Below are 25064 nucleotides of genomic sequence, written 5' to 3'. Positions count from 1 at the left end.
AGGCAGAAAGCAGTGAGGGATCACTAGATTACGGTTCCAGTGAGCGATAATAGCGATTGTTAATCCTAGCTTTTCAAACACCTTACATAAAAGTGACAGGTGACAGAGGGGAAGAGCAAGACCTACAGAAATTGTTGCTAGATCAACTATGAGATATTGGCATTGGGCTTGGGGGGTCTCCATAGGTGAAAAGACAGGGAAATCATTAAGGCTTTTGCGAGGAAACAATTGGAAAAGTAGGTCTCCTTAGGAAAATGAGAGAAACGTTTAGATAGCTCAGTCGGGAGAGGTATTCATAGAAGAGACCCTAGATGGATTGCAGTCTAGCCAAAGGCTATCAGATCCAGTTAGTGCGGATTGTCTCTAGATAACCTTCTAGGCTGACCCCAAGGAAACCCCTGAGATTATCATCAGCACATTCTCCACCATGTGTTTCGAGGGTACCCTTGTCTATTGTCCTGGGATTGCACACTCAAGAGGGATAGACCTAGCAATGAAGCTGGTGCCCAGATGGATGTTCAGAAATCAAAGGCCAGAGAAGAGAATAAAGTCAAAGAGGTTTTGAGGGGAGATAAATTGAGATTAGCTAACTGGGCAGATGAGGCCCTGTGTAAAAGAACACACGGAATAACGCGTAGAAGTGTAACATGCATTTAATTCAATAATAGCCTGCAAGTATCCAAAGTAAACAAGACAATTGCTGCTTCAATGGACCAGAGCTTCACGCTCAATCAGTTGGAGCCTGTAGTGCTAAAATCCATACATTTTGGAATTACATGTGTACCGTTTTTCTCAATGCAAGTGAATGGAAGCAGGAACATGTGACAGAAAAGAAATTTGTAGATAATCACTAATGAGTGGGTGCCGGTACCTTCTCATGGGTGGAATTTGAAAAGACCTTAGTGAAAAGATACAGCTAACTCTAACAAGAGCTTACTCTAAGATTTTCTAAACTCCTTACTTTGTTGTGTCAACGTCCGGAAAAAGATGCACCGTGCTAGAATGGTTCTGCAGAAATGTGCATGTACAACATTGAATATCAATTTATGAGAAGTCATTTAAAATGTGTGTACATTTGCAAGGATAATACTATTTTGGAAATTTTACAGATGGTCTTCAAATAGGCATACAAACAAATTAACAATTGATTAATAAAATACAACAGCACATGTTAAAGCATACATTGATATTTGCATCGTTATACTTAATAAACATGTAAGCATGTAAGGCACATATATATAGCTGCATTCACTTTCTTATCAGTGGAGGTAGTAAAAGGAAGAGTGGGCCCAGGAGGAAATGGAAATTGGAGCAAACTGAGAGGGAGACGCAACAGAAAGAGAGAACTAGGGATTTTGAAGACTATCTTTTACGGATAGGAAGATAGCAGCTGATCTAGAAAGAGAAGCCCAAGGGAAAGAAATCTAGTAAGCGGAAAAGCAAGTGCTCCTCCAAAAAATCATAATGATGCTCTGCTTATGTACCCAAAGATTTGACATATATGTGTGATAGCCACTGATATCTCGGGTTAATTCCACAGTTCTGAGATAGCATGCAAGGCTGAACAGTTGAACAAAAAGTCTAAGACAACAATCTGATGTGTTGCTTCCCTGTTGAAAGAACATAGGAAAAATACATGAAAATGACAGATTGACTAATTATTAGCTGAAGGAATTTTTGATTAGAAGTACTGAATTGAAGCCAACATAGTATCTTCAGAGATTCTGCAGGAAAAAGAAGGCAGATTGGGTTATGTTTGAAAGTGTGATCCATTATGTAGTGTGTGATAGGAATTAATGAGTGAGATGGATAGAAGTGAATAATTACCATTTCCTTGATCAGTTATTGGGAAGTGAGAGTGACTGCATGTGTTGTCTGATAAGTGGTTAGTCAACTGGGTGAACAAAAGGCTGTAGCAGTCTGGAGAAGAACTCCCAGCAAAATTGTTGCATGCCAAAAGAAAGGACAGAATCCTAAGGGGCGATGGGCTGCTAGTCTGTACCACAAGGACTATGGAGGAAATGGCATTACAAAACAGCCTGTCCTGTCAATAACCCAATACCAGCTGTCCCTCCGATACATAGCATGTTATTAGTGAGGATGGGTACCAGTGAGGGTTCAATGACATTCAAGCTGCTCACTTTGGACATCTGGAAGCTGGACAGGTGTGCTCAAGCCCATTGACCAAAATACCATGGGTTTGTAAATGAGGTGGATATCAATGATTCTTATGGATGGCACGATGCTCTAGGGTATAGGGTGGCTGTGAAAACATAAATTCTGTCCATCCTATTAGGTAGAACACAATCGAATAGAAGGAACTCCGAGAGGTCCTGGAAAAATTAAATGCCCCCCTGGTTGACAGGGAGAAGGAATGGTGGCTTCTTAGCAGAGTGAAAGAAGTAAGAAACATAATTACTCCCTCTGTGTCTAATGCTTCCTATTTTCAAGTCTAGCTGAGGCCCTCAGTTAGAATTTCCTTTCCCACTAGAAATCCACAGTTACAGATTGAAATTTCTGTACTATCTGATACAGACCCACCTCCATTGCAAGCATGTAGGCTTGTTTTGAAGTGTGAGCCAACTTAGGTTGGGCAGCAAATGTCGCTATGGCTGCTAACTCCACCCCGATCTCCTGCATACTCCTGAGGATGACCTCATCATACTGGCCATATGAGAATGATTTGCCCACACCAGCTGACACCTGCCTGTTGAGGACATCTTGGGCAGATGCCAGTGTTACTTGACTTTGGCCTCTAAAAGGGCGTGTTACTGGCCTCAACATTGTCAAGGCAAACAGTGGAGGAACTCATGACTCATTGCGACAGATGCATGGGGCCTTTATCTTTGGTGTTCTGTTTTCCCTGACTCTTGTAGTTCATACTGTTCCATGCAATAAAGCTGCCAAATGCACCATAATGTGACTGCCCAGTAAGGCTTTGGGCAGGTGGAGTTGCAGAGCAAATGACATTCCTAAACCCATGCGGCAAAGAGTGTAGCGTGACATGATTTGCCAGAGGAAAGTAAGAAGTTTGGTATTTTGCCTGTGACTTGTTTATATGAGCAGCACTAATGCAGTTTTCACATTTATAGTGTGCCTTGATAGATATGCATCTAAAAGGCCGGTTCAAAAGGTGTACATGAGGTGGATCTCCATGATTCTGAGGGCTGGCATGATGCTGTCGGGTGTAGAGTATCTGTGCACACATAATTGTCCATCTTCCTAGGTTTAACACAAACAAACAGAAGGAACTCCAAGAGGATAACACTAATACAGTCCCATGCAATAAGGCCTCTAAGCGCACAACAGCTTGACTGCCCAGTAAACCTTACTGAATGGACTTCTTTATACCAGCAGCACCAAGACAGTCTGCACAATGTTAGTGTGCTTTGATAATTGGCATCTAAATGGCCTCTCTACAAGTTGTGTTCTGGAGTACCATATTAAAACATAGACTGAAAACTCAAACCTTTCATTAAGGAGAGAACATTAAGGGGTGAGAAGGTAAAATGTCTGGTAATTGCTACTACTATGCTGTATTGTAACGTTGGTGGTAATCACTGTAGCACCTCAGAGTAGTAACACTAATGGCTTCTGCCAACTTTCATTTTGGAGAAAACACATCCCTAAAAATGTACGGTAATGTATTGGTAATAACCATATGAGGCTACTTAGTCAATATCCTTACCACAAAACTTCCTGAACCGTATTAATATCTCACTTAACAGCATCATCACCACTGGAAATTAGTTTTAAGTCCTAAGTAAGAGCTAAATGCTACAGAACAATAGAGGGATCAACAGATACTGCTAGAACTTGTGATACACATAGATATGTCATTAAAAAAATCCAGCATCTGATTAAACTCACTGTCAGGCACTTATCTCTGTGTAGGATGGAGTTGGAGTTCTAACGTGTAATTGATCTAGTTCTGTAGTAGATAAGACGGGAGATTAGTTGAAAGGTGGGACTGTAAAAAGGCCTATAATCTTTACAGGAAGACACTTAAGTGCAATCAATATTTGTCAGTCTGTTTTTCACACTAGCTGAACCTTCGTCAAATATCAGTTGACAGAAAGGCCTGGACCTAGTGCTCTTGAAGAATTTATGGATAAAATAGGATCCAAGTATTCACAATGCCAAGAGTTTGGCCATATTCCCAATCAAGCCTGTAACTACATGATTAAAAGTCCTCAGGTACACCAATTAATAGTGACACCACATAACTGAGAAGCTTGCCAGAATTATCTCAATTTATTAACAAGTTACCTGGCTGAATGGGCCAATGCAAAACCAAAATATCTGCGACGGGGGGCTTACTGGGGCCTTAATTGCATAGGGGAGATAGACCCTAATAAATACTGAAAACTTTAAAAAACACAACGTTGATCTTTAGTAACGATAATATGCTTAATGATGTCTAAAACGAAGGTGTATCTTTTACCATGATTATAAGAGTGATTTATGATAATACATCTTGGTGTAAATTTTTCATAATTAATGATTAAATATAAAAAGAGAAATTATTTTCCCGGTGGTCAACTTGCCATTTATATGAACTGTCTTGCCACTGGTAGCAAAGTTAGTTTAGGATCAACTCTTGGTAGAAGATGCCTAGATTAACACATTTATTTATTTGAGAAGGTTTACATAGCAATTATTTATCCATACCTACAAAGCCTAATTTCAAGTCTAGTGCTGGAGTACTACAGTAGGTGAAGGTGGGTGGGTATGGCATGCAACATGTGTTATATAATTTGTTTTTCTCAATGTGATTTAGTAACTGTTCACAGGTGTCGTAGTCTCGTCGAATAGGATAAGAAAAAGATCTACAATTTTAAAAATAAATCCCAAATTGCATTACACTGGGGTGGATAGGGGTGGGGATGGTTTATTAGGAATCAGAAATGAGTGGAGTTTAGGGTTGATGAGGGAAGTTTAGGGCTACCGGATAAGTGGGGTATAGGGTTGGTGAGGGGTTTTTGGGGTTCAGGGATTGGCGGATAAAAGGGATGTTGTTGAGGGTTTTAGGGGGTTGGTGGATGGGCAGAGTTTAGGACTAGTGACGGTTTTTAAGATTTAGTAATGGGGAGAGTACTAGGAGTCAGGGATAGTTATGGGGAGAAAGATTTGTAGGATCCAAGAATGGGTGAGTTTTAGAGTGGCTAGGGGGGTTAAAGGATCATGAATGGGTAGAGTTTAGATGTAGAAAGGTTTTTTAGGGTTTAAGTATGGGTGCTGGGATGGGTGGAATTTAGGAGTGGAGATGATTTTAAGGGTCTAGAGGTAGGTAGAGTTTAGGCTTATAAAGCATTTAGGGATGTGTGAAGTATATGGGCTTTTAGGGTTTAAGGATATGTGGAATATAGGGGTAGAAAGGGATTTAAGGTTCATGGATTGATGTAGTTTTAATGTGATGAGGGTTTTAGACGCAATGATGGATGGCATTTAGGGGTTGTGAGGTGGTCAGGGAAGGATGGTGGTGAGGTCGGCTTCAAAAGTAATTATTTTACACTTTTCACACTTTGACAGTGTAAAAGATAGAAATCCAATTTAATGTCCCCTGAAGTAAAGCAAATACCTCTGACTAAATTATTCCTGAAAGTAAGACCTGCACCCATTGCAGGTACGAAGACATTCAAAGAATTGGTTTCTATGAAATTGTAAATGCCATTCATCCTGCAAAAATAGTAGACAGTTTAGTTGAAGTGGCTTCTCAGTAATAGTCTTCCATGAAATGTATTCCTATGAAATCACATACAACCACAATAGATGGGTTGGTGCAGAAGCATAAGGCAAAGAACGAGAGATAACGTGTCGGAGAAGAAAGCGCAGAAACTTGGTCTTGAGCTTGAACAAATATCTGACTGTTCCAGCATCAGTCTTATACTGTTCGACATACCTTGTAATAAGGCACAACACCTTAATAAGAACATAACATTGGAGGTGAACAGTATCACTAGAAACTTTGTGTAGTGCTCTGGTTGAAAGATCGTGTAATCTGATAAGGCAGAATCCTGGTGGCAACTTACTATCATCTGTCTGCTCTTCTTCTGAAGTGGAGGTTTTCAGAATGGCAGAGGGTAATTTGTGAACTTCTGTAGCATTGTCTACAATTTCTCTGGCTACAAAAAGTTTCGAACAGATTGATTGGCCTAGTATTTTACGTTTGTGGCAGTTCACTTTCAATCTTCAGATCAAATGCTCTGAAGATTCAAAGAACGAATTGCAAGGTAGCCTATGAGTTTCTGCCTTATGAACATATTTTCAAGCGTCCTCTTTTTGCAAACTTTTTGTTATGGCAAGTTGCCCTCGAAGAATCTTGAGATGGATTGCATTACATCTGTTTATACTGCTGGAAATGTCTCTATTTTGTTTTTTTGTGTGTTTTCATCAAAAGTGACAACCCATTTCGATCTTGTATTAGTGCTTAATTTGCTTTCTTTGTTTTTTCTCGATGGCCCTCTCCTGCCCACCTGCAGACGGTCGATCAGCAAAGGAGTCAGTTTCACCTGCCAGTTCACGCGAAGCTGCACCATCGACAAAAGCAAACGCCGACAGTGCCAGGCCTGCAGGCTTCAGAAGTGCCTGGACGCCGGGATGAGGAAGGAGAGTATGTCTGCTTTGCATTTCTTTCATATGAATGGCACTATGAGGCTTGTGGTTTAAGATTCTCCTATTGGTTCAGTGCAAAATAGCTCATAAAAGTGAGCTCTTAAGGCACGTCAAAAAAGTGGCATTTAAGAATCAAGACGAAATACAAAAGACATGTTCCTTAAAGAGTGATTACTTGTTGGAAACATGTATGCTGAGTGTATGAGGGCGTCTAGGGTAGTTGTGAAGTGTGAGGCTCACACTAGGATAAGGGACTTTAATGAGAGCGCTGCTGCAGACTGGCGTCAAGCGTCCACCTCTATGTTGTGCTTTAAAGCCCTGGCGGGCATCCACGCTCACTTCAAAAGTGTAATAGACCAATAATGTTTATCCTGGTACTATGTCCAAGGATGATGCGATCATCAGTATTGGGGCTGGGGCACAGGGCAGACAGACTGGGCTGCTGGATCGAAGCTGTGGTGGCTGAGGTTGTTGGCCATTGGTGTTGTGGGTTCCATGCCTCTGCAATTGAGAAAAGTACAGACATTTCCATACTCGGTTCACAGGCTTCTCATGGAGGTGGTGTGGTCAGCACGAGGGTAGAACTCAACATTCACTCAACAGAGTTAGTAACTTTAATGTCTAGCCTAGTGCTAACCTTTTTGAAAAAGAAGCTACTGTTAATTACACTGCAATACTCAACGTTATGCAATTGGGTTCTGAGCATAGGGTGATATCCCTGCTCATGTTTCCCGTGTAGGCGCTACGCCCTGCCTCCTCTCCGTGCTCTCTTGGTCCTGCGTGACCCTGTGCCGATTGGCTCATGGTTAGCCTTGGCACAAGCATGAATAATCTGACTCTGGTTACATTGTGACTCTTTTTCTTACCCCTCAGTGTCGTAGTGGGCAGAAACCAATGTTAGTCCTCATGCTCAGCTCACTCCTTTGATAGTGGCTCTCTTCGACTGTAGGTGAGGACCTAAGGTAATCACGTTTAGTTTCCAGCAGCATCCACGGGGCAGAGTGGGCGCACCTCACGTCTTCACCCCCCGCTGCCTTGCTGGAATGTCCGGGCCGCTCGCAGGCTTTGGTGCTGCTGTGCAGGCACCCATGACAGTCGCAGCCTGCGCCTGGGGGGATGCAGTGCACTGTGGGGCTTTTGCTACCTGACCAAGACACATGCACCTGAAGAGATTGTTGAAGAGCAGCGTGGGCTGATGCACTCCGTCAGACAGTTGCAGGCTGTCCCGGGTTGTTGCACAACAGGTGCAAAACTGAACAGGGATGATGCACATGGTAAGACCGGTGCAGCTCACCTTGGGCTGTTTCACACACAGCCGGGTGGCTGCATGCAACTCAGGCTGATGTATGGATGATGTATGGATGGCCTGCAGAACACTGGTGTAAAGTGTAAAGCATTCTCCATCGAGTTGATCTCTTTCCCTCAACCTTGTCATCTGGTTGTTTGAGCGCCAAGATACTCCTTGGAGTGATAGGTGCGCTATAGAAGTGTCCTTTACATTTACATTTACATGAACACAGTCCTTCACTGTTATCACCTGGAACCATGGAGGTAGACGTGGAGACTAACTGAAGCACACGTCACTCTTGGTTTCACTCTCTCAGTCAGTCATCTTTCTCTCGGTGCTCATCAGACCAGGAACAGGCTGGGCTTCTCCATGACTGTCTCTTCTACTGCAGGGTCGGGTAGATTCCTTGCCTCCCTCAGCAAGTACGCAGGTGTCTAGGCCCGAGACAGCCCTCGGCTCCCCCAGCCGAACGGGCAGGCTTTGTGTGATGTCCCCTCACCTATGGAAGACTTCATGTCAGGCAGACACCAGCCCTGCTCACGCAGCAATCCGTTGAGTATTCTGCAGAGCACTCCCTTCCTCGGTGCAGCTGGAACCAAATGAGGTGGTTTGGCTCCTTCTTTTCTAGATAGGGGATGGGATCCACTGGCTCATGCATCAGAAGCGGTTTGGGGTGATTCTATTTAAGCCAGGGTGGGTGGTGTAAATGGGCGTGAAGGGCAGAGCCCGACCTTTCAGGAGAGGCAGAAGAGCAGCAAAGTGGGAGTTTACAAGCAGTTCAGCAGCATAAAGGTTTGGTGCTCCACTTTATTTTGGGCTCAAGATAGTTTTTTTGTGGGGTGTGCATGTGCCAGTCAACCTTCTCTGTGGACCTTCAGCCACAAACTATGGAAGCTGCACCGTGTGTGGGGCGTGTCCCTGTTTTAAGCATTTTAGCAGTGTCTGCCTTGAGGCATTCGCCGCTGTGGCTCAGGACCCCGTCAGTTGAGCTCCCTCTACTTTTAAGAGCTAGGAGCTAGGTGGCCTGGCCGAGTCAAGGTGGCAGAGGTTGGCCCTTTATGGCTGGGCATGGGCATGGGCAGCGGCCTCCACTCGTTCTCACGTTTTTTAGTGTTTTAATTACCAGGAACTTGCTGCCACAGACTTCCTGACGGTGTACTAGACACGTGAAGAAGTGTGGCTCACCGGTTAGAGTAGGCAGACCCGGACGCAGAGGTCAGACCCGGGACCAGGGTTCAATCCCCGACGCGGCAGGGTCTTGAGCTCAAAATGTCCACGGACTCGATAATTCTCGCCTCGGTGCCTACTCGAACCATGGGTTCACACTCTGCAACTCTGGGCAATAGCTTGCTTAATCTCCACTACGGCCCCACCGTGATGGGATGCCTGGCTTTCACCTTGGGGATGCCCAGAAGGGGTTATCTCGCAGGGAAAAGCCAGGACAGGTTCCCAAAGCAAGCGCCTTGAGACCTTACAGTGAAGGGCGCTATATAAGAACGTATGATTTACGATTTTTATTCACGCGTGTGGCGGTAATAGCTTAGCTGTATCCTTGGCTAACACGACGGTGGTGGGTGCTTGCCCTCACCGTCATGTATGCTCCATTGATGCTTATCTGCGCCAGCCGCCCATTCATTACTACGCTGCAGACAGGCTCTCTGCTCCCACATGACTGCAGCACAAAGGTGCTCTGTTACCACTGTCCACCCTGGTGTCACACACCGCGCTGCAGTCACTTGTGAGCAGAGGGCCTGACTGCGGTAGAGTGATGGAGGGCTGAATGTGTGCATGACTGTGTACGCCTTTCTCTAGTGTGTGAGTTTCCATATCCAGAGAGAAGTGTTTGTAGGCGGGTGTGTCTGCTAGAGGGCGGGCGAGCCAACAAAGTACATGGGAAGCCGAGCCAATGGCCTGGCATGGCTTTAAGAACTACAAAAACGTTTGGCATGCAAATATTGCAGCAACATTTATATACAAATATGATAAGATCTCTTGAAAGTTTAAGAGTGTACTTTTACACGAGGACACATCCCGCACCCTGGTGCAGATGCTATTAGTTCAACATGAGGCAAGTCCATTATTATAACCCTCTATGTGGGCCAGATTATTATACATCGTGCAGCAGTCTAGTCTATTAAATCAAGCACGAGACATTTGTGTACAGCACACTATTTGGACTCCTGTTTTTCAAGGTGCTCTGATATGGAATACTGGAGATAAAGGGTGAACCGTAAAATTAAATAATTGCCTAGTTTGACACAATTTGGTCAATGAGGAAAGCCGGCATTGGTCCAGTTTTTCCTATTTCACACTGTGCAATTCAACGAGTAGATAGACATCTTTTTTTCCGCTTGTTTTCATAAAGGTCACTGCTTTGTCTGTCCACAGTCAGGCAGCAACCACCTGAAGACTCAGCTATTTTGGGACTCGCGGTCCAATAAACTGTTGGCCCTGCCAAAGCCAGACTAGAGCCTTAAGTGACCCTGCCACCTCTAGTGTCTGGCTCAGTTTCTAAAGCAATCTTTGCACCCTATCATTTTCTAACACCACCAGCCGCCACTGCTTTCAAGTGCCCTTCTCAGGATGCTGTCCAGGCACAGCCTTTCTGTACAGAGATGTGTCTTAAAGCATGGAGCACTGGGGCTAAACTTTAGCGCCCTCAACAAGACCACAATGAAGTGTGCAGTTTCTTCCCTAGCAGTCACCATCCTCGCCGAAGTAGTAATTAGTGACAGACAAAAGAGCAGGCCAGACCTAGACACGTACTCAACTTGAAGAACATGAACTGCCATCCCACTCATACCCCTACAATCTACCAAAGTCAGTGCTCAAGAAGAATCAGTCATTAGCCCCTTTCTAACTTTTTCTTCATTACATTTCTAATGGTTGCCCTATCACCATCCATCTCACTTCAGTGTCTGGATGCACCCTTTACCCTCAGGAATGCATGCAATAAAGTTCCACTGTCTAGGTACCATGGTAAACCAGGGTGAAACGATGACACTCACGGAACACACGAGTATTACATATATATATATTTATTTAATGTGTACCACAACACCAGGAGGGAGCTGCCAGGCAGCTCTGTATCAGTCCTCCACTTCCCTTCGCATTCACCGTTCCCCCGGCAAGCTTCCTTCTAGAATGGAGCTGGCTTCATTCGCAACATGAGACAATGCAAAATGTCTCCCCTACGTAAAACACACAAGAGAATTCCCTTGAACAGCCAATGCATAACTTATAGTATATGTAATAATGCTAAGAGATAATATATACTATAAACTTACAGTCTATGAAGTAACACTAAATAATAAACTCTAATGTAATCATCCTATGACTGCAATGGCATCACTGAAGAGAAATGTATACTTACTTTTTTTTGTACACCACTAATGTTTCATTACAAAATTTCACACGCTTAAACGCACTATCATTATGTGTTTCCTTCTCACATTTTTCTCTACCCGGCAAACATTCAGCCATCTTCACCACCTCTTGGTGTTCCACACATTTCCATCACTCAACAACACAGTGTAACGATTCACTTACACTCTCTCCATCCCTTCCTTACACTCCCACACTGCCCATCTCTCCATACCACCCTCATGTGATCCTCCAAGGGACTCATTGTTGCTCCTTTACTTCTTTTCCACATCTTTTACCAAAAGCATTCAGGCTTTACTACCTCTCATAACGTTGAAAGGCACTTTGCCTGGGAAACATTTAGTCTTATTGCGATATGCTGTCACTGTCGCGTCGTGTGGACCCCACAAACCACGCAGGAGACAGGAAGGCTGTGGTAGGCAATTCCTTTATTTCAACAATGGCATCTTGGTACAGCATGCCCTATGCCCTGACCTCTTGATCCGAGGTCCTGATCCCGAGTGCCCTCATCCCCTCCCCTGACCGGATGTGGTGTCCGGTGTCCCTGTCCCCAGGCCCTGAGTCCCCAGGGTCCTAGTGCCGTCGTGTGGGCACGACATCTCCCCCTTTGTTGCGAACAAAAGTTATTTGCCAACTGTCCCATGGCTCACATCAGTGATGGAGAAAACGTGGAAGTAAAGAGAAAGAGAGAGAGAGAGAGAGAGAGAGAGAGAGAGAGAGAGAGAGAGAGAGAGAGAGAGAGATGTGATGTTGCTGATATTCCTTTACATCTCTGCTATCAGTCTCTTGGTCTTTTTGCATTCTCTCCTTGGTCGTTGTTCTCCGGCCTCTGGTGTTGGCTCTTCCTGCGATGTCTCTCTGGTCTCTTCCTGCTTTGGCATCTCTGTTTCTTCTTCTGTTTTTACTGCCTTGAAGTGGGAGCTGTTTCTGGTGATCTGTCGTTGGCCGGCTGTGGCTGTGATCATGGGCCCGTTCACTTTCACCACTTTACTGGTTGAAATAAAGGCTAGATTCAATGGCAGGAGTAGTAGGTTGAAATCTTCTTTATTATTTAAGTAGAAACACCCACAGGAAAAAGCCGCCGCTCGACTCCAGGACTCCGGGCAACTGACTAGCGTTGCCCAGAGCGCTAGAACCGAACGGGGCGATAGAACAAGAAGCAATCCCTCGTGCTGGGTGCAGCACGAGGATGGACATATACTACAACTTCTCCCTCTTCACAACATTTCAAAGCAAGGAAGGAAAAGAAAGCAAAAACATGTGAACTGAGACATCAAAAGTATTTTGAACTGAAACATGAAAATAAGTTTCAACTTAAAACATAATCATTAAACCTGACAGGTAACTTCCTACATCGAACAGATGGAGCAGAAGCTTGATGAATAACTTTCCCACCAATCTCAGAATCAATGGAAGAGGGAGAGGGACACATCAATGAAGCGGAGGGATCTGAAGAAGAAGAAGAGGAATTAGTTAATGATGCGGATGCATCTGACAATGGACTGGATGAAGATGAGTCAGAAGAACATGGAAGATCTAACCAAAAAGACCAGTCACACTGATCAAATTGATCTTTGGTCAAACTTAATAAGGAGCGAGCCTGTGAGTTGGACAAGTGAACTAAAGCTCTCTTGTTCCACCATCCTCTGCTGCCAAGTAAAGCAGAAGCCCGACTGACAGCAGTTACCTGAACTGGGGTAGAGAATTTAGAGAGGCCTTTAGCAACTTTTCTTGGGTTTTTGATGAGAACCCAATCACCAACTTTTAAAACAATAGAACTGAAACTTTTACCTGAATCATGCCTGGTCTTCATTAGAAACTGTTTTTGTGAGACTTTTTCAGATAAAGAAACATCAGAAGGTCGAAGGGTCTCAACGTTTTTCTCGGATAACCATGTAGGACACAATTTGGTGTGAACAGTCCTATTTCTTAACAAAGAAAAGGGAGATATGCCAGTTGTACAATGGGGAGAAATGTTGTATGACCAAAACTTCTCTTCAACAAAATTCCTTACATCATTGTGGGAGGAAATGGCAGTTTGAACAGCATTCTGAGCAGTCTATTAGCCCGTTCAACTAAACCGTTTGAAGTGGGCGAATAAAGTGCAACTTTGAAATGAACAACATCATGTTCCATTAAAAATGAGTTAAATTTTTCGGATACGAAATGGGAACCATTATCGGTAACTACAACAGAAGGACAACCTTCAATGATGAACAAATTCCGCAAAAATTTGATGGCATTGGCAGAGGAGGGAGAGTCACAAAACATGTGGTACAACCATTTTGAATGATAGTCAATTAGAAGAATGACATATTTCATGTCATGGGGAAGGACATCGAATGGGCCAGAAAAATCCAACCCAACCTTTTCCCAAGGTTTGAGTGGAAAAGGAACAGGATGGAGAGGCGTACTAATGAGTTTCCATTTCTTATCCGAGAGTAAACATTCATTGCAGGAATCAATGTAAAACTTTACCTGGGACTCAATAGAAGGCCACCAATAATGGGATTTGATGAGTTGAGATGTTTTTGTTATGCCTAGATGCCCTTGATGTGCGAATTTAATGATATCGGGTCTGACATCAGAAGGGGGAACAAAAACATCATGCCTCATTATTAAATTGCCAACAAGAGAGAGTTCAGAAGAAATCATGGAAAAGGCTTTCAGCTCATTAGACAATTTTCTATTCTCAGGCCAGCCCTTAGAAATGTATTGTGCAACCAATTTTAGATTGTGATCATTCTCATAGGCTTTGGACCAAGAATCCTCAGTAATGTAAGGGCACAATTTGGTGGCGTCAAGGGTGGCAACTACACACTCAACGTCACCAATTTCTTGAAAATCAGAAGCATTATTGAGTGACATACGAGATAAACAGTCAGCACGAAAATTTTTACCACCTGAGATGTGCTTAATATTGAAGTGAAACTCATGTAATTTGGACAAGAGCCTGACAAGTCTTGAAGAGGCTTTACCTAGGCCATCCCCGTTGAGGAGTTGAGTGAGTGGCTTGTGATCGGTAAATAAATCAAATTCTCTACCCCAAATGTAGTTTTTGAACTTTTCAATTGCCCAAACGCAAGCCAATGATTCTCGTTCAATGGTGCTATAGTGGGTTTCGGAATCCTTAAGTCTTCTAGAAGAAAAGGCAACTGTGTGTTCTCTACCAGAAACTCACTGACCCAAGACGGCACCTAAACCTGTCAAACTGGCGTCAACCATAATGAAACATTTGGCAGAATCTTGAAAGGGATGCAAAGCGGGGGCACCAACAATCATGTTCTTGACGTGGGTAAAAGAGGCATCGATCTCTTCAGACCAAGAAAATTTAGAACCTTTGCGAAGCAAAGAACGAAGGGGTTCAACGATTTGTGCATAGCCTTTTACAAAATGGGCGAAATACTCTGCTAAACCCAAAAAGGAGCGGAGGGCGTCCTTGTCTTTGGGAGGGGAGGCCTGAGAGATAGCCTCAATGAGAGAGGACTTGGGTTTTATGCCTTCGGGAGTTAAGGTATGACCTAAGTATTCCAGGGATTGAGAGCCAAATTTGCATTTGTCAGCTCTGACAGTCATGCCAGTTTCATTGAGCTTGCTCAAAACAGAAAATAGATGAGACAAGTGAGAATTCCAATCAGGTGAAAAAACCAAAATGTCATCCTGATAGCCCTGCACCCCGGGAACAGACTCGAAAAGATGATCCATAATTTTTTGGAAAACACTAGCTGCACTAGCAAGTCCAAATGGAAGTTTCAAATATTTGAAAACACCAAATGGGGTCACAAAAGTGGTGAGATCTTGAGAAGGTTCAGTGAGGGGTACCTGATGGTATGCTGAACGCAAATCGATTAGAGAAAAATATTTTGCACCACCTAGGTTGGCAAGTAGGTCGTGAATTTTGGGAAGGGGATGGCAATCAACCAAAATATTTTTGTTTAGCGTGCGAAGGTCGGCACATAGCCTAACCTCACCATTCTTTTTGCGAACGATAACAATGGGCGAAACCCATTCGGAAGAGTCTGAAGGTGCAATGATACCATCCTTTTTAAGAGAAGTGAGCACAGATTTAAGCTCATCCCTGGCACTGATAGGGACAGGGCGAACTTTATGAACAATGGGTTGAGCAGAAGCTTTCAGCTTAATTTCATGTTGAAAGCCTTTGACAGTACCTGGTTGGTTGGAAAAAACATTGGGGAATTTGTCCAAGATTTGTTTGATGTCTGAGTCATGATCTGACTCATGATCATTAATGAGGAGACAAACTGGAACAAAAGGTGGAACAGGAGAATAACCCTCAGGAGGATCACCTACTCTAATGGGATCATCCGAACCAGGGACTAGGAAAATACCCATCTTGGCGAGATCTTGCCAGCCAACTATATTGGGACCCTTGGTCGCAACATAAATCTTTGTGATTATAGATCTGCCAAAACACTCTAGCCTATAGTCAAAGTAGCCAAGCATAATAATATCAGACTCGTTAAATGCCTTTGGACTAAGGTCAGATTTGAACAAAGAAATGGAATTGTTCGATTTCTCATGAAAGAATACTTCGTTGAGAATGGTTATTGGAGATCCAGAATCTGCCATGACTGTAACTTCAACGTTCCCAAACAGTGCAGTGCAGTATGGACCTTTGACTAAATTAGAAGTATCGATGAAATTGCAATGGATAGATACAACCATGTCTTGGAATTCATCAATGCAATCATCTAAATCAGGACATACAATATTATTTACAGAAGGTCTGAACGTTTTTTTGACAGATTTGCACATACCTTGGAAATGTCCTAATTTTTTACATAAAACACACCTTTTTCCTGAAGCAGGACAAGAGGGGTTATTGCCAATATGGGATTTAGAACCACACCTGTAACAATAAGGGTTAGGTTTTTTTTGTAATTGTCTAAAAGACTTATTAGTGCTAACTAAATTAACAGAAGTAGAATTATCAAATGAAGAAGTATGAACAGAAGTATGAGGTTGATCTTTCTGGAGAGCATTGGAAGTAGTGATGGATCTTTCGATGCTCTTGGCAATGTCAATAGTTTCTTGAAGTGTAGGCTTCTTGCAGCTCAACAGGCGTTGTTGAATCTTTTTGGAGAAACAAGCAAACACGAATTGATCTCGAATGTAAATGTCGGGATTAGATTCAAATTCGCAAGTAGACGCCAAGATTCTCAACTGAGCAATGTACTCCTCAATGGATTCATCTTCTCGTTGTCTTCTCTTAAAGAAGTGATGTCTCTCAAGCATTTCATTAGGTTCTTCACCATAATGTCTTGCAAGACGAGATAAAGCTTCCTTATACTCGTCCCAATTATCACCCGCATCACCAGAGGGAGGAGAAGACCTTGGGAGATTTTCAAAGACATGCTGTGCAGCAACTCTCAAGCAACCATATAAAATAGCAACTTTTCTCTCAGGAGTGAACTTAACTGCATCAATTGCCACAATATGGTTGGCAAAAGCTCTAACCCACTGACGCCAAGGAATAGTAGGTTTCCCAGGAAGTTGAAGAAAAGGTGGAGGTTGAGCAAATTGTTGAGAAGAAGCCATTTAAAATGAAAAGTTTCAGAGTTATGGTTGAGAAAAAAAAAATATTAAAACAATTACAAGTGCTCAAGAAATAAAACGCATGAATTAAATTTTATAACGTTAATTGAGATGCAGGCAAAGGTGTGCCTGTCACCGAAAGAGCACACACTTGAAATAACAAATTTTGTCATGTAAAAGAAATGTAGCGAAAGATTGAGAAAATACCAGTATTTGAATCCTCAGGATGAAGAAATGTCAATAAGACGAAGCGAAGGTCGCGCTTCAGCGTTAAATTCCAGCAAACTGACTCCGTGTGTCAGTGTGTTAACGCGGCGCGTATAGCTGTAGCAAGGCAACCAGCTAAGATGGCTGCCGTGCGTGAGCGTGATGACGAGGAGGCGTGGTGAGGTGAAGCGCTGCAGCGTCAAGTGCACGTTAGGAGGTGATGACGTGCAGGGGTTGATGACGCTAGGGGAATGCTGCGTACTCACGGGCTGAAGCTCGAGGCCAACCGTCACAGTCAATACGAGTTGCAAGGAAATCCAGCAAAACAGGCAGAAAGCAAGCCAGCGGAGACTTGGAGTGCAGGTAGATGAGCAGGATTTGAAGATACGCGATGAGTGATGAAGCGCCTGGTGGGAGCCGAGAGGGCGAGCACAGAAGGGTCGGCCGAGTATCTCCTGGTGGGTGTTCGGTAGGTTCAGGACCCGCTCTTCGCCAAATGAAATAAAGGCTAGATTCAATGGCAGGAGTAGTAGGTTGAAATCTTCTTTATTATTTAAGTAGAAACACCCACAGGAAAAAGCCGCCGCTCGACTCCAGGACTCCGGGCAACTGACTAGCGTTGCCCAGAGCGCTAGAACCGAACGGGGCGATAGAACAAGAAGCAATCCCTCGTGCTGGGTGCAGCACGAGGATGGACATATACTACACTGGTTCTCTTGCAAATGCGCTGTCTGACTTTTTCACCTGTCGCTGCTTCACAAACACCATGTTTGCTTCACAAACAACACAAAAACCTTATTGCATCCCTCCAGTGACTACCCTGACACAAAGCCAACTGTATGCCTTCCTTAAGGGTTCTATTCCATTTTTCGACAAGACCATTACTTTGGGGATAATAAACTGATGACCTTATAGGTTCTACTCCATTATTCACCCTTAAAACATCCTTCATGACTTGAGACACCAATTGCACCCCATTATCAGTCACTACACACTTTGGTATGCCTTCTCGTCCCCACAACTCTTCCAAAAATCTCAACAAATCCAGTGTTGTCACCTGAACCGTAAACTTTACCTCAGGCAAACTCGAGTAATAATCAATTACTGCCATGAATTATTTATAATGGGAACCTCAGACATTAAATGGCCCAGAAATGTCCAATCCTATCTTCTTCCACAGATGATGTATTTTTCCTACTACCACAGGAGGATACTCTACCATTCTCTGAGACTTATCACTCCATGCACACGCCAAACAATCTCTTACCAAGCTTTCCACATCCTTATAATACCCTGGCTACCAGTACTCTGCTCTCAATCTATGCTTTGTCACACTTATGTGCACCGCAACACCAGGAAGGAGCTGCCAGCCAGCTCCGTAACGTTTCTCCTCTTCCCTCCGCATTCATCGTTCCCCCGGCAACCTTCCCTCTAGAATGCAGCTGGCTGCATTCTCAACGTGAGACAATGCAACACAGGAGCATCCAAAATGGTTCCCACTGGTTTCAGTACTCAGACTCGTACACACACAGTGTCCTACTACCAGACATGTCCTACACACACACACACACACACATTCTGCATGCACATGCACTTGACATAGACTCAGGATGTCACCACCAAGTTCTAGTTTTCAAATATCAGCAGAACTATACACAAGAGTGAGCAGTAGCCCACTGTCTGACTGACACAGATAAAAAGGTCTGGTCACTCTGTTCAAGCGCAAAACATGGTATGCTGCCACTACTTCCTTATATGCCTTATTCATATTAAGGATAGTAGTCCTTTGTCCACTATGAAGGCTCGTTTTGAAAAACCTCGTATAGTCCGGGGAAGGCCCATGCTTCTGTTCAGCTATTTTAAATACTATTTTGCCATCTGTGCCATTGGACTCCAATGGTTCACTTATTTTCCCATGTACTGCACCCTCTAACGAAAACTGTATCCATCCATGCCTTCCACTTCATAAATTGCATGCAGTTATCACAGGAAGGAGCTATTAATGTATGCCTTATTGAGGGAAACTAGGACTTTCTGGGTATGGTATGGGGTTTGCACGATAACGGCTAATGCTTTTTAAGGACCATGATGTTTCAGCTCCATGACCCAGATGTTGTAGATCTTTGTTTTTTGTTTCTCCTTGCCAAGTGGGCTGTGGGTTTTTATGCCTCTTTGAGGGGCTTCCGTCAATTGAGGCATCGTCCATGCAGAATCTCTAGTCAGCTGGGCCTTTTACTTGTTTCTGGATCTGGATCTGCCACTTCTGCAAGATACGGTCCACATCCTCATACAGGCAGAAGCTCACCTTCTCTTCTTGGCTCAAAGCAAGTAGGGCTTCCAAAGAGATGCTAGATGTACTTCCTGTCTGCAGGGAGAGTAACAAGCTTAAAAAGGTGTCGCCACTCCCAGCTTGTTTGTTTTTACACTGGTTGTAGAATCCCCTGGCTTTAATAATGAATGCGACAATTGCACAATGTGCCAATTTTTATCTTCATACAGTGCTAACGGTATAAAACCGGAGCCTTCCAGTCATCTGCCCTTTTTCTAAGCTTAGACACTCCCCCCCCCCCCCCCCCCAATTCCTGAGGAAGTGCATATACACTATGATCCAGGGTCTTCTGGGATTTGAAGCAAGGATTTGCAGGTGGGACCAGCTTGAAACAGTTTAAGTTGTGGATTCCTCTTCAGATGTATCAGTTTTTAGGTCTCGGCTTCGAGACCTATTGTCACGGAGTTCGCTCTCAACGGAGATAGAGCGGGGCACGAGCGCCGATTTCCCATCGTGGGCGCGCACGCCCAGCCCCGCACCCCCCAGGCGTGCACATCTATTGCTCCAACTGTGCACAGCAAGTCAGCCTCTCGCCTCTCAATCACGCGCACACACACACACACACACACACAGGAGCGCATAGAGACACCCCTCCCCTTACAACTAAGCGCCACACTCAGACACATGCACACACACATTTCTCCCCCCCCCCCCCCCCCATACCACACACCCCTACTCACCGGGCTCTTTCCGTCCGCAGCAGGTCAGTCTCGGCATCGGCATCAGGCTCCATGTCTTCTCCGGCAATCCTCCTCTGCTTGCGTGCACGCTCACGGCGGCGTCTCGAGCACTCCAACCTCGTGCACTACTCACGCCTGAACCTGGGGAACGGGATCGTTTTTGCGGTGTCTCGCGCTAGTGCACATGCAGCAGTTCGCCGGCGGGCTGTGTTCCTGCTGGTTAATTATGCCGGAGACCCGCCCAAAGCCTGTGCAAACGACATGCATGCTCACTAAAACGGCAGAACAGGGGGGGAGCTGAAAAATACCTGTATTTAAAACAAAATGCGGTTGCGTAGCATGATCGGTGACAACACGAGGGGGAGCTGGAAATAACGGAACAACTGTCCTCTTTTGTAGGGCTCGCTGGTGTTGGAGCGCTCCTGCCAGCAAAATGTATTGTCCCCGTGAGGGCTTGCAAGGGAGTACAGACCGGGCCCACGCGCAGATTGTGGTCTGTGAACGCGCAGATTGTCAGCGTGCGCGTGCTCCCTTCCTGGCTCCGAACGCGTGCTGCTGCTGGCGCAGGGGCTGAAATTCCACAGCCGGCCACTGGGGACAGGTCCGAGACCGTCAGGGGGAAGCTGCATCTGAGGTAGGAGCGAGGCATCGCCGCAGAGGAGGAACCAGGCCGGCTGCTGGGCACTGAGCAGTGAAAAACCCCGGAGCAGCAAGGCCCCCCTCCCCCCACACCTCCGGAGTCTGGTTCGTTTCATTCTTGTTTTTATTCTCAGACAGCCGAGCTGGTAATGCTAAAAAAAAATAAATAAATGTAGCAGTGCGAACTTTGGCCTTCATGCCTTGCCGTGCGTCAGGGACTGCGCGTTTGCAGCAGGGCCTGCAACCTGACGTGCTGTTTGCCTTCCGGACTCAATGTCTCTTGCCTGCAGAAGGGTCACAGGCTCGCCAGGGGTGCTGTGCATTATACATGACAGTGGCTGTTGGGAGCTGCTCTGGGCCTTCACGGAGATTGCCGTCCGTGCTGCCCCACCGCAGGCACGAGCTCGGTGCGCCTCAGATGCGGCCCAGCGCCGGAGCCTGCTGTCTCGTGAAGGTGAGTTAGCCGATACAACACCTGCCCTACCAGTCACTTTCCAAGACCTTTAGGCCGGCGGATCATGGAGGGAGCTGTGGCGTGTTCCTGCATGCTTGTCTCTCCACATCAGGCCATAGGGAAGGAGGCAGCTGAACCCGATCTGCAGACAGTATTTGTTTCCCGAGCTACAGTACTTGGCTCCATTGCTGTATTGCATGGCCTCCTTGGTAAAGGGAAGCAGCGTCATTTGAGCGCTCACGGGTGTCTTCAGCTCTGCTCCCTCCATGACTCTCAGGTCCTCCTTTCTTTTACTTTTTAAGAGGACCCTCTGCTAATGCCGTGAATCCCACAGACTCGAGGTATGTAATGGGGGGATCTGGGTATAGTGGCTAATAAGGGAATGTGCTCTGATACAGAACTTCAAAGTGAGGTCAAACAAAGCACTAGGAAAACCTGAAAGATTGTCTCACAAACCGATAGGGGAAACATTCTCGCCAGAAACATCGGCCTCAAAATCAAATGTGATTAACAAACTGTTAGGTTAAAAGCTATCATTAGTTCAGTTCCTGCATCCTGCGGGTTTGAGACGCTGTAATTTAGCAGCTCTTTACATGGCCTGCATCCCCCCCACAGGGGCCTCTTTGTGCCGCCATCGCTACCGAATGCTCGTATTTGAAGTCTTTGTCACAGGAATGCGCAGCTTCGCTTGCAGACAACCACTGTCTCTGGAGGGGAACCAAAAGGTCTTATAAACCATTGTGCCTTAGAAGACTAATTGTAAAATGGTTTCAGACTTGAAAGTCTAACGCTGATTTTTGTTTTCTCGAATATAACCAGCCTTACTCTGTAGCTTGATAAGACATGGGTGCCCAACGTCGGCCTAGGAAGGCCGGGTCTGATTTTTAGTTTATCCAGGATCAATGTAAATCATTTAGACGGCTCTTAGTTGTCCTTAAAATCTGACAGCCGTCCACCCCATCCCTCCACCACCCGGTTTAAATTGGTTGCCAGCCTAGAATAGAACTGTATGTTACCCTCCGTCCGAACCTATTGCTCTTTAATATCATTACCCTGTCCCTGTACCTCTGATCGAGCTGTTGCCTTACGCCCCTGACCCTCTACTCAGCCTTCCATTTTGTTTCTGACATTTATTCTCTTTTCTTCTGGCTCTCCACCGCTGCCCCCTCACCTCTCCGTCTGATCTTCACTCTCTTTGACTGTGGATCCACTGGTCCTATTAGCATGTGCCCAGTTTGTGCTGCCTCTCGCCACCAGACCTCCTTCCCGGTGAAAGTTCCAATTGATGACTTGCAAAAAGTTGCTACTTGAATCCACCCTGACAGAAGAATGTCTAACAACGGACCCCATATGCTCAGCAGAGAAAACAAGGGGCATCTTTACTGTTAAAAATAAGATGACAACTGAGACCGACAGATGCAAGGAGGCAACAATAAGCACCGCCAGTCTCGGCAGGCGCTGTCACCATAGCAGCCGAGTGGATCTCCAGAAACACACGTGACAGTCAATGGATCCAGTATCAGGTATTTGTAGTTGGTCACTTGTGATTCCCATCGGAGCAGTTCCGTTCCCCGTGCAACCTCACACCCCTTCCACTCCTCTGCCTAGATTATGGGCCCAGGCCTCACTGCTGCCCCCTGTGCCTCCTCAACGCCCTTCATACTTCATCTCTGCCCTTGTTGGATCTCTGTACCATGTGCATACCCAGTGCCCCTGGTGGCCCCTGTTTCCTCTTTGAACTCCTGTGCCCTTAATGCCTCCTACCTGAACCCCGTGCATCCCCCACTCCCCGCTGCCATTGATGCCTCCTACCTGAACCCCGTGCATCCCCCACTCCCCGCTGCCATTGATGCCTCCTACCTGAACCCCGTGCATCCCCCACTCCCCGCTGCCCTTCATGCCTCCTACCTGAACCCAGTGCTTACCTCACTCCCCTGCCTCCCTGCTGCCCTTGACGCCTCCTACCTGAACCCTGTGCATCCCTCACTCCCCTGCCTCCCGGCTGCCCTTGATGCCTCCTACCTGAACCCCGTGCATCCCTCACTCCCCTGCCTCCCTGGTGCCCTTGATGCCTCCTACTTAAACCCCGTGCATCCCTCATTCCTGCCTCCCTGCTGCCATTGATTCCTCCTACCTGAACCCTGTGCATCCCTCACTCCCCTGCCTCCCGGCTGCCCTTGATGCCTCCTACCTGAACCCCGTACATCCCGCACTCCCCTGCCTCCCTGGTGCCCTTGATGCCTCCTACTTAAACCCCGTGCATCCCTCACCCCTGCCTCCCTGCTGCCATTGATTCCTCCTACCTGAACCCCGTGCATCCCTCACTCCACTGCCTCCATGCTGCCATTGATGCCTCATACCTAAACCCTGTGCATCCCTCACTTACCCTGCCTCCCTGCTGCCATTGATGCCTCATACCTAAACCCGTGCATCCCTCACTCCCCTGCCTCCCTGCTGCCATTGATGCCTCCTACCTAAACCCCGTGCATCCCTCACTCACCTGCCTCCCTGCTGCTCTTGATGCCTCCTACCTGAACCCCATGCATACCTCACTGCCCTGCCTCCCTGCTGCCATTGATGCCTCATACCTAAACCCCGTGCATCCCTCACTCACCTGCCTCCCGGCTGCTCTTGATGCCTCCTACCTGAACCCCATGCATACCTCACTGCCCTGCCGCCATTGATGCCTCATACCTAAACCCCGTGCATCCCTCACTCCCCTGCCTCACTGCTGCCATTGATGCCTCATACCTGAACCCCATGCATCCCTTACCCCTGTTCCTCCCTGTCCATGATTTTGCCTTCTTATACCTCGTGCATCCTTCACCCCTGTGCCCCCCTGCTGCCCTTGATGGCTCCTTGCTGTACCCCATGCATCCTTCACTTCCATGCCCCCCTGCTGCCCTTCATACCTCCTTGTAGTATCTCATAGATCCTTCACCCCAGTGCCTCCCTGCTGCCCTTCTTCATTCCTGTACCCCTTGCATCCCTATACTCTAATGCTTCCTTGCTGCTCTTGAAGCCTCCTTCCTTGCAACACTTACATCCTTTCATCCTGTGCACCTCTACAGCCCTTAATAAGTCCTTCCTTGTACCCCATGCATCCTTGCACCCTTGTGCCTCCCTGCTGCCATTGATGCCTCTTTCCTGTACCCTCTACTACCCTCGATGCTTCTTTCCTGTTCCTCATGCATCCTTCATCTCCATGCATCCCTGCGGCCCTTGATGCCTCCTTCCTGCATCATTTCACCCAGTTTCTCCCTGCTGCCCTTGGTAACTCATTCCTGTTCGCAGTGCACTTGTTCACCCCTGTGCCTCCCTGCTGCCCTTAATGCCTCCTTGCTGTACCCCCTGCATTCTTTCACCCGTGTGCTTCCCTGCTGCCCTTGATGCTTCCTTCCTCTACCCCGTGCATCATTTCACTCTTGTGCCTCCCTGCTGCCCTTGATGCCTCCTTCCTCTACCAAGTTCGTCCTTTCTGCCCCGTCCCTCCCTGCTGCCCTTGGTGCCTCCTTCCTGTCCCCCTTTCATCCTTTCACCCTGTCCGTGATGCGCTTGATGTTGCTTTCCTGTACCCCCTGCATCCTGACACCCATGTGCCTCCTTGCGGCCTTGGTACCTCCTTCCGGAACCCCCTGCATCCTGAAAACCCTGTACCCCCCCTGCTGCCCTTGGTGCTCCCTTCCTGCACCCTGTGCATCCCTTCACCATGTGCCCCCCAATTGCCCTTGGAGCCTCCTTCCTGCACCCTCTGCATCTTTCACCCATGTGCCTCCCTGCTGTCCTTGGTGCCTTCTTCCTGTACCCCATGCACACTGACACCCCTGTGCCTCTCTTCTGCCCTTGGTGCCTCCTTCCTGTACCCCCTGCATCCTGACTCCCCTGTACCTCCCTGCTGCCATTGGGGCCTTC

General features: G+C 46.2%; 1 protein-coding gene across 2 annotated transcripts in view; it reads left to right on the top strand.

Moving 5' to 3' along the window:
- Positions 1–25064, top strand: part of NR1I3 (nuclear receptor subfamily 1 group I member 3) — an 832555-nt gene that overhangs the window by 359102 nt on the left and 448389 nt on the right. For both annotated transcript variants that reach the window (XM_086945035.1, XM_086945036.1), the window contains exon 3: positions 6483–6613. In XM_086945035.1, the coding sequence (XP_086801161.1) occupies positions 6483–6613 (131 nt within the window). The remainder of the gene's footprint in view (positions 1–6482; positions 6614–25064) is intronic.

This window comes from Lissotriton vulgaris, chromosome 12, assembly GCF_964263255.1.
Source record: "Lissotriton vulgaris chromosome 12, aLisVul1.2, whole genome shotgun sequence".
NCBI classification, from domain to species: Eukaryota; Metazoa; Chordata; class Amphibia; order Caudata; family Salamandridae; genus Lissotriton; species Lissotriton vulgaris.
Note: the sequence above shows the minus strand (reverse complement) of the source record. Positions and strands in the feature narration are given on the sequence as shown.